Source organism: Mesoplodon densirostris, chromosome 18 (genome assembly GCF_025265405.1).
Source record: "Mesoplodon densirostris isolate mMesDen1 chromosome 18, mMesDen1 primary haplotype, whole genome shotgun sequence".
Classification (NCBI taxonomy): domain Eukaryota; kingdom Metazoa; phylum Chordata; class Mammalia; order Artiodactyla; family Ziphiidae; genus Mesoplodon; species Mesoplodon densirostris.
In genome coordinates, this window is record NC_082678.1 from 7,286,647 (window position 1) to 7,296,666 (window position 10,020).

The 10,020-nt window shown below is 40.8% G+C and overlaps 1 protein-coding gene across 4 annotated transcripts in view; it reads right to left on the minus strand.

The window, feature by feature from the left end:
* Positions 1 to 9,134, minus strand: part of BRCA1 (BRCA1 DNA repair associated) — a 62,986-nt gene extending 53,852 nt beyond the window's left edge. For 2 of the 4 annotated variants that reach the window (XM_060080411.1, XM_060080410.1), the window contains exons 1-3: positions 8,983 to 9,134; positions 7,948 to 8,060; positions 999 to 1,052 (exon numbers count right to left, since the gene is read on the minus strand). In XM_060080411.1, the coding sequence (XP_059936394.1) occupies positions 999 to 1,052; positions 7,948 to 8,027 (134 nt within the window). In that variant the 5' untranslated portion in view covers positions 8,028 to 8,060; positions 8,983 to 9,134. The remainder of the gene's footprint in view (positions 1 to 998; positions 1,053 to 7,947; positions 8,061 to 8,982) is intronic. The other 2 variants (XM_060080413.1, XM_060080412.1) reach the window with 1 other exon arrangement.
* Positions 9,135 to 10,020: the final 886 nt, after the last annotated feature.

The following is a 10,020-nucleotide window of genomic DNA, read 5'->3' on the forward strand; positions in this document are numbered from 1 at the left end:
GAGGATATCCCTCCAAAGGGAACAGGTTTCCTCCAGCTTCAGCCAGCCCTCATTATCCTTAATGCAGAAGCTTTTCATGTTTTCTAGGTTACAGAAACGTTCCAAGCTGATGAAAATTATGAACTGTCTTCCCAGAAAACTGCACAGGCCCATATTTTTAATACAATTGAGCTTAAAATTCAATATAATTCTAGGAAATTCATGAAAACCATTCATGAATCCCAAGTTACGAACTCTTGAATCTAAAACTTCCTTAGAGGATACGTAAGAAATTGATAATTGTGGTTTTTTTCTGGGGAGAGAAGGGAGAGGCAGGGGTTTGAGGTAGGAGGGAAAAATACTTTGCATCATTTATGCTAGTAAATGCATTACCATTGACATGGCTTGCCTTTTCAATTAAAAAAGAAAAAAATGCTTCAAAAGAAATAAGTTGGCATTCAGGGCAATCATAGCTTAACATCAAGGAAAGGAGAAAACCCCCTGTTCCACAAAATTACCTACCAAACTTTTTCTGAAATTATTCCATCAAGAAACATATCCATTTCAAAGGGCAAAATCCTTAAAAATGTAAATATAACTTGAATCATTGGTATGAATGAATTTCAGCCTAAATATAAACTGATATCAGGTCCTTTCCTATTTTCACAAGGATTATGAAGCAGGCAAACACTGAACCTTAGAGGGCAGAGAGCAGAAGGACATGCAGAAATGAACAGAAAGGAGAAACTGGGACAGTTGAAACACAATTTGCTTATTTCGTAACTGCTTGCAATCTTCTTTCACCCATGGACACAAAAAACAAACAGCTGTTCAAAGTGATTTCATATCCCACTAGATAAATATGCCAATATTTTACCACAAACTATGGCTACAAAAACTTACGATTCGTTTTCACATAATTGAAGAAGCTAAAGCTTTAATAAAGCTAGGTGTTTCCTGTGTTATGAAGGATAAACACAAAAGCTAATAATGGAGCCACATAAAACATTCAAACTTACTTGCAAAATATGTGATCACATTTTGTGGAAACAGGATCTTTGATCAACTCCAGACTAGAAGGGTAGGGAAAAAAAAAAAAAAAAGAAGAGAAATGAGGTTCAATAATTCATTTAAAAATAAATGAATAAATGAATTCTTAATAAAGAAGTTCAACTTTAATCTGCTATAACTAGTCAAAGTAAGGCTTTAAGTTCATTCAATAAATATTTATTAAATGTCTGCTGTACTAGGAACCAAAAATACAGCAAAGAATATGATCCTTACCCTCACTGAGCTTTCAGACATCAAAACAGAATATATCATTCTTTTCTACATTCTATGTTATCTTTAGCATTTAAAAAATTAGCTGATATTATTTCATATTAGTTTTCACTGATACCTTTTTTGAGCTATCATTGTGGGTGCACATCCTATATGTTAACTAAACTTTAAGCTCCACAAAGACAAAAACTTCTTGTATTTCTTTTGAATTCCCTCGTAGCACTTTTTTGGCATGTGATTGCCTTTTCATTTTTTATTTATTTTATTTTATTTATTTATTTTTTTTTTTGCAGTACGCGGGCCTCTCACTGTTGTGGCCTCTCTCGTTGCGGAGCACAGGCTCCGGACGCGCAGGCTCAGCGGCCATGGCTCACGGGCCCAGCCGCTCCGCGGCATGTGGGATCTTCGTGGACCAGGGCATGAACCCACGTCCCCTGCATCGGCAGGCGGACTCTCAACCACTGCGCCACCAGGGAAGCCCCTATTTTTTATTTCTTAATATGGAAGGCTTCAAGCATTTACACAAATAAAACAGTAAAATGAACTCCATGTACCATAACCCAATTTCAGCAGTTATCAGCTCACAGCCAATCTTATTTCATCCATACCAAAATACACTCAAAGCCAAGATTATTTTAAAATAAATCCCAGGGGATTTCCCTGGTGGTCCCGGGGCTAAGACTCCACACTCCCAATGCAGGGGGCCCACGTTCAATCCCTGGTGGGGGAACTAGATCCCACGTGCATGCCGCAACTAAGAAGCCTGCATGCCGCGACTAAGAACCTGCATGCCGCAACTAAAAAGATCCCGCATGCCACAACGAAGATCCCACGTGCCGCAACTAAGCCCCGACGCGCAGCCAAAATAAATAAAATAAATATTTTTTAAAATCCCAGCTGTCATAGCATTTCATCTATAAATATTTCAGAATATATCTTTCAAAGATAAAGACTTTTTTAGTTTAACCATGAAACCATTATTACTCCTAAAAAATAATTTCCCTAGTATCATCTAATATACAACGAATGTTCCAATTTCCTTCACTGTCTCATAAAAATTTAATAATTAAATTCATTTAAATCAGGATCCAAATAAGATCCACACATTGCATTTGGTTGATATACCTCAAGTCTCATTTACAGATTTCTACTCTTTTTTTACCTCGTCATTTATTTTAAAAACTAGGTCATTTGACCTCTAGAATTTCCCACATTCTAGATTTTGCTGATTATAACCCTATGATGTGGTTTAACTTGCCCCTCTAACGTCTATTTCCTGTAAACTAGACCTACAGGCTCAGTCAAAATTGGGTTCAATTTTTGGGCAAGAACACTTTAGAGATAGTTCTGTGTACTTTTATTACATCACTTCAGGAGGTACATGATGTTTGGTTTGTGATTACTTTGTAAGAACAGTGTAATAAGTAGTCACTGAAGAAAATTTAGAAAATAATAAACTTAGAAAAATATTAAAATCTCCAGAAAAGAAAATACATCACTCAAATTCTCATCCCTACCCATCTAACCACAAAATCTCAAGGCCCTCCTGAGATTAATTCATTTACTAACATAACAAGTATTTATTGTGCATCTACTATGTGCAAGCACTGCTCTTGGAGATGCAAATACAGCAGCCAACAAAATAAAGCCTGCCCTCACAGAACTTACATTCTAGTTGTGGTAGACAGTTGATTGAGAAACAAACATATATGGGAATAAGTGCTAAAAAGAAAAATGAAGCAAGGTAAGGGGACAGGGAGTGCAGTGTGTGGGGGGAAGGGTATATACAGGGTGTTCAGGAAAGGCCTCACTGAGAAGGTGACACTGGCAGACAGCTGAGCAATGTGAGGAAACAAGCTGTGCAACAGTTGGGGGAAGAACATTCCAGCAGAGGGAGCAGAAAAGACAGACTCTGAGCAGGACCATGCCCGGGGTTTTTAAAGGACACCGAGTAGGCCAAGGTCTAGGATGGATAATCAAGGGGAAGGTACTAGTAGAAGAGGTCAGAGAGGTAGGTGGGAGCCTGAGCATGTAGGAACCTACAGGCTATTTTAAGTCTTCAGTTTTTATTCTGAATGAGTTTCAGAAACTGATTCTTGGTAAAGTTCAGGCAAGACATCAAAGAACAGGTAACCTGTGTATGTGATAGGAATGTGGTTCATTAAATGTTTAACTTTTTAGAAAAGGATCACAAGAATAGCTGGGGGACAATAGTCTCCTTATGAAGGGTTTGGTAACACAACTCTCGCAATCATGGGGTTTCTGACGCAGCACAGGGCAATGAAAAGAAAAATACCAGAGTAAGTCAGAAGACTGGGTTTCTACTACAGTTCTCTTTGTTAGCAGAGTGATCTCAGGCCAACCACTCTACCTGAACCTCAGTTTCCTTCTCGGTCACCCACTCTACCAGTCTCTTGAGGCTATTCTGAGAATAAAATTAAATGCTACTTGGGAAAATGTTTACAACCTGAGATGACTTGTACCAATGTTAGTATTATCATTGGGACTGAAAGTGATTTTAAAAAGAAAAACAAAGAAAACCCTGATTTGTTAGTAAATCACTATTCTTCAGATACGCTAGACAGCAAAAGAAATTCTCAGTAAAAGAGAAGTTGGATTTAGCTATGATACCAGATGGCTTTCATTCTCACCACTGACTCAATTCTGAGATAATTATATTTCAGTATAGTAATTAAAAACCAAGCTATACAAACATACTGTAAACACAAACTTTGAACAGATGAAAACTCCAATACATAAAAAAGTAATTACTGTTGAAGGAAAAGCTTGAAGAGAGAATGGGAATGAAAAGAAAAAAATTAAAATGTTCTCTTCTAGGTCCTGATGAAAGTAAATGTTTACTATAAAAGTGATTCAGGGACTTCCCTGGTGGCGTAGTGGTTAAGAATCCACCTGCCAATGCAGGGGACACGGGTTCGAGCCCTGGTCTGGGAAGATTCCACATGCTACAGAGCAACTAAGCCTGTGCGCCACAACTACTGAGCCTGTGCTCTAGAGCCCGCAAACCACAACTACTGAAGCCTGCGTGCCACAACTACTGAAGCTGCTGCGCCTAGAGCCTGTGCTCCACAACAAGAGAAGCCACCGCAATGAGAAGCCTGCACACCGCAACAAAGAGTAGTCCACACTCGCCGCAACTAGAGAAAGCCCGTGCGCAGCAACAAAGACCCAACTCAGCCGAAAATAAATAAATTAATAAATAAATAAATTTATATTGAAAATAAATAAAGAATAAAATAAAAGTGACTCAAATATTGAAAACCTTTCAAACCAGGAAATATTTTAGGCCTACTGCATATTTATATTTAGAGCTTCCAAGATGGTAAGTGATTGGAGAAAGAAGCTAGGTTATGTTCAAAAAACAACCACCACCCACTGGGATACACATTTTAGCAAACTCTTCGAAAGTCAAAGAATTTGTATATTCATGTGTAAAGAGTTAGAAAGAACTACCAGTTATCAGAAATAAATGCCAATAATGACTCAGGGGCCAGGAGAAGGAATTTTAGCTTGAGACCTCAAAGAAGCTGGAAACCTACCCTATAGTTACCATAAATAACATTGTTTCCATTCACAGTCAGGAATCATTTATTAAGACATTAACTGCAAATTGTACTGTTCTAGGCAATGTTAAAAAAAAAAGTGAACTAGGTATGAGTTTAAGGTTTAACAACCAGGAAGAACAGTCTTAGTTTAAAAACCCAGGTCTATTTCTAATAGAAAACAGATTGAGGACTTCCTTGGTGGCACAGTGTTTGAGAATCCGCCTGCCAGTGCAGGGGACATGGGTTTGATCCCTGGTCTGGGAGGATTCCACATGCTGCGGAGCAACTAAGCCCGTGCGTCACAACTACTAAGCCTGTGCTCTAGAGCCTGCGAGCCACAACTACGGAGCCCACATGCCACAAGTACTGAAGCCTCCACGCTCTAGGGCCTGTGCTCCACAACAAGAGAAGCCACTGCAATGAGAAGCCCGTGCACCAAAAGGAAGAGCAGCCCCCGCTCACCACAACTAGAGAAAGCCTGAGCACAGCAACCAAGACCCAATGCAGCCCAAAGGAAAAAAAAAAAAAAAAAACAGATAGAAAAAATTAATAAATAAGGAGCTGGAAAATACACAGTAGTTGACTGAAAATAAAAATTTAACATTAACTTTCATTCTCACATCTTTAATTTTTATGTATCTGAGTTTTTCATTTGATGGTTTACTTTGCCAGAATGAGAAAGAACATTACATTATTATGACTGAGTCCCATGGAAATGTAAAATAAATGGACCCAAATGTCATATTATTAAGGACTTTTTGATCACTCCTTATAATCATCATGAGTAAGTTTTATGCTTTTTCAAAAGCAATTTTTTTTCCAATTGTCATTTCCTGCTTGCCTGGCTCTGATGTTTCATACATTAAGCTGTAAAGCTCATTTAGCTTTGGTTCTTGTTTAGCTGAAATGTTGAGAGGCGGGGGAGCAGAAGGTAGGTTACTTATAAATCTTGTTTCTCTCTGAAAACACAACTTGCATTTTTAAAAACCTTATTTACTTGACTCCAAATATGAAAAATAACTTTCATTAAGCACAAAGGAAAGGTAAAACTTTTCAGTTTACTTTTTGAATACCCACCACTATCACCATGTTAAAAACCACTAAATTATCAAAGAACCAATTTAGTTTATTACTTAATACCTTCAATAAATGTTTACTGAGTGGCTACTATGTCCCAGATACTGTTCTAACTACTGAAGATATGAAGTAAATAAAACAAATAAAAACCTCTGCCCTTGGGAGTTTATATTCTGTGGGGGTTGAGAAAAAGGATAAATAAATTATACAGAATGTCAGATAGTTTTAAGTTATGTAAAAAATAAGCATTATGGAAAACAAGGGGGATAAGGGATGTGTTGAGGGTGGGAGTGTTACAATTTTAAATTGGGACTGTCTGCCTCTTTGAAAGATGGTATTTCAATCAAGATTTGTGAGCCATGCAATTACCAGGGGAAGAATGTTGCAGGCAGAGGGTGTAGCAAGCATAAAAGCTCAGAGGCAGGAGAATATGTCGCATGTCTGAAGAGCACTGAAGAGGCCAGAATGACCAGAATTAAGAGAACAGAAGGAAGAGGATAGTCAGTAATCCTCCTAAATTGCCTTTCTGGCTTTTTACCAAGAAATTCTGAGGTATGGTTTTTAATTTATTTTATAGATTTAAGAGATACCATTGAGGTCAGCTAGTGACTACCTGGGGTTCATAACCTTTGTTGTACCATGGACTCCCTTTGGCAGTTGGTAAAGCTCATGAACCCCTTTCTTAGAGCAATGCTTTTAAATATATAAAATACAAAATATAAAATTACATAAGAAACAATTATGTAAGAATACAGTTCTATCTATAGGCCTCCAAGGGTTGTGGAGGGTCAGCAAGTTAAAAGCTCCTGAATCCACACAAGATAACTTTCTGGGGTGATGGAAGCGTTCTATATCATTCATTCATTCATTCATTTATGGCTGTGTTGGGTCTTCGTTGCTGTGCGCAGGCTTTCTCTAGTTGCAGCGAGCGGGGGTTATTCTTCGTTGCAGTGCGTGGGCTTCTCATTGCGGTGGCTTCTCTTGTTGCGAAGCACAGGCTCTAGGCGCGTGGACTCAGTAGTTGTGGCTTGCGGGCTCTAGAGCTCAGGCTCAGTAGTTGTGGCGCACGGGCTTAGTTGTCCGCGGCTTGTGGGATCTTCCCCGGCCAGGGCTCGAACCTGTGTCCCTTGCATTGGTAGGCAGATTCTTAACCACTGTGCCACCAGGGAAGCCCGGAAATGTTCTATATCTTGACTGGGTTACTCAGATATATATACACTTGCCCAAACTCATAGACTTGTACACTTAAGCTCTCTGCATTTCACTGTATGTAAATTACACCTCAATCTAAAAAAAACCTTTACTATTCTAGTCTCCTCCTTACTTTGTAGATGAAGGAAACAAAGGCTCACTCAAAAAGTCTAAGAGGGGGGAGGGGCAGTATAGGGTTGGGGGGTGAGAGGTACAAACTATTAGGTGTAAGATAGGCTACAAGGATGTATTATACAACATGAGGAATATAGCCAATATTTTAGAATAACTGTAAATGGAGATTAACCTTTAAAAATTGTATAAAAAATAAAAATTTTTAAATAAATGAATAAATCTGGGGGGTGGGGTCAAAGAAACTTGCTAAAGGCTTTGAGGACTCACAGTATTCTTATTTAAATATAGTATAGGGCTAGTTTCCACCAAAGGTTCTCCCAAGACCTACCCACTCACTGACACCAAGCATTTGTGATTTTATTTTGCCGTTATTAACTATGTCCATCCCAAGTGATCAAGCTGGTTGTAGAGATGGATGAAATGCCCAAATGCCACTTAAGCCAAACCAGATCCTTGCCCCAATATAGAGCCAATCGAGACAGTCTGTGGACATTCAAGACAGGGGGCTGTGTGTGTTGAGGTGACAGAGAGGGAAGGTTAGAGTGGAGAAAAAGGAGTAATTTCTTATATTCCTAAAGCTCTTCAGTTAAGAAAAGCAGCAACTTTAATAGCTTAATCTTAAAAAAATTATAATTTTTTCTCCTTCTATCTAAGGTCAATTCTATTCATTTGCATCGGACATAAGGAAGAATCTCAAATTAATAAACTCTTGACTTACCAGATTGGACACTCTAAGATTTTCTGCATATCATTAAGGACATTTTGTACTTCTTCAACGTGATCCGCAGAAAAATCCATTTCTTCCTGTTCCCATGAACTTTAACACATGAACTTAAATATATATGTAAATAAATCACGTTAAAAGGTTTAAAAGCTTGGTTCCATTAAGTGCCATTTAAGATTGGAATGCTTTAGTATCAGATCAACCATAGAACTAATGACAAAAACCTTATTTTTAAAAAATTCTATAAGTTTTTTGTAATTAAGACCATTTAAATTCTCTATTTTTTCACATCTAGCCTCCAATCACTTTCTTTTGGTCTTTTCCTTTCTCCAAGAACGGGAAAGCCACAGTGGGGTGACTGACTGGGTGAGTGGTGGTAGCCACCTAATTCTCCAATCATCCCGGCTGTTTTCTTTTTCTCGCTTAAAATCAAAATCAACACTAACCAATGCTCCCCACCCCTGTCCTTCCCCAGTGTTTCCCACTGGCCTGCACTCATCTCAGGATCCTCCTCAGGCACATCCATGCCAGCAGCGTATGTGCCTAGGGAGGCTCGCCCCTCTACTTCCTTCTTGTCCCTTCTCAGAAACACCTATGAATCCAGTTCTTAACGGTTCTTCCTCCCACAAAATTCTGTTTCCTCCTCTTCCCAGACACATTCGTGCACCCCGTTTTCCCTCTGGGTCTCCATCTTACATATACCAGCCCATCTTTGTATACCATGATGTCCCCCTCAAGACCCATTCCAGTTTCCACCATCAGGATTCCCCCTCGGAGACACCCTGCCCCCTCCCTTATCTTCAGCGCCTCCCCCCGACCGAGTGACCCACAAATTAACCCCCTCCCCACGATTTCCCCAGATTCAACGTCTTAGGCTTCTCAGGTTCCATCTTCCGCCCGCCCCTTGGCAGATAACACCCATCTTGCTTCGCCTTCAGGAGTCACCTCTCCCCTGCTGTCTCCACACCTGTTTACTGCCTGTCCCCGGAGCACCCTGTGGGCCCCTCTCCCTTCCCCAGGTTCTCTCACCTTTACCCAGAGCAAAGCGTCTGTGGTTCCCGGGCCCAGAGGCCCAGTTCTCTGAAAAACCCCCCGGACCGCCCTTGGTCAGGAAAGCTCACACAGCGTTGTCGCAGTTTCGATTAATCTGTAATTCCCGCGCTTTCCTGTTGCCACGGAAACCGGTCGCTGCGCCTAGCGAGAGCCTCTCAGAACGCGAGAACGAAACACGTTACGGAAGGGCGGAACAGAAAGAGCTGAGTCTCTCGGGGTTCCTGATTGGTCACCCATTCTTTCCCTGCGTTACGTAATTAGAAAGAGACGGAAGAGAACGAATTCTGCTCGAGTTTTCTAACAGGCGCTTGACCTCTTATCTCTACGCTTCCAGTTGCGGCTTATTATGTCACAGTAATTGCTGTACTAGGGTCGGAATCGCTCCCTGAGGCCCGAATATGAGTGCAAGATAGTGCCTAAAAGAGTCGCAGGAAGTGGCCCCGTTCCCTCACCCTTTCCGTCGCAATGGAAGTCTCCAGTTTTGGTAAATAAAAGGGTTGTGGGGGAAAAACTACGATTTCCAGCACGCATTGCGGATCGAAAAGCCTTGGCCACAGTGTCCCTTGGAAACTGTAGTCTTATGGAGAGGAGCTTCCGACACGGGAAGCGGGCACGAGTCTCACGACAGCCCAGTTGACAAATTGAAGAGCTCCGCCCGCTTATGCACGTCAACAGATATGGATTGGAGTGTTATGTTTTAGTATCTTGAGAGCGGATAATAGGCTAAAGAACCTACAAATCCTAGGAAGACTACAATTCCCATCCATCCCCGCGAGTCTCCAGCAACTCGTCCTCTAAGGTCGCTGACCTAAGGTCCGGCGCAGCTTTTACCTGGGAAGGGGAAATCGGCCCACGGCTGCGCACTCGTAGTTCCGCCCCTTTGCCCCAGTGTTTGTTGTTGTTGTGAGGTTCTGGCTGCTCCTGCCCCGCCTCCGCCAACCCATCTTCGACCAATCAGTGTGGTGGTAGTTTTGAGGGACAAGTAGTAAGAACCAATCATCTTGTCGGAAACTC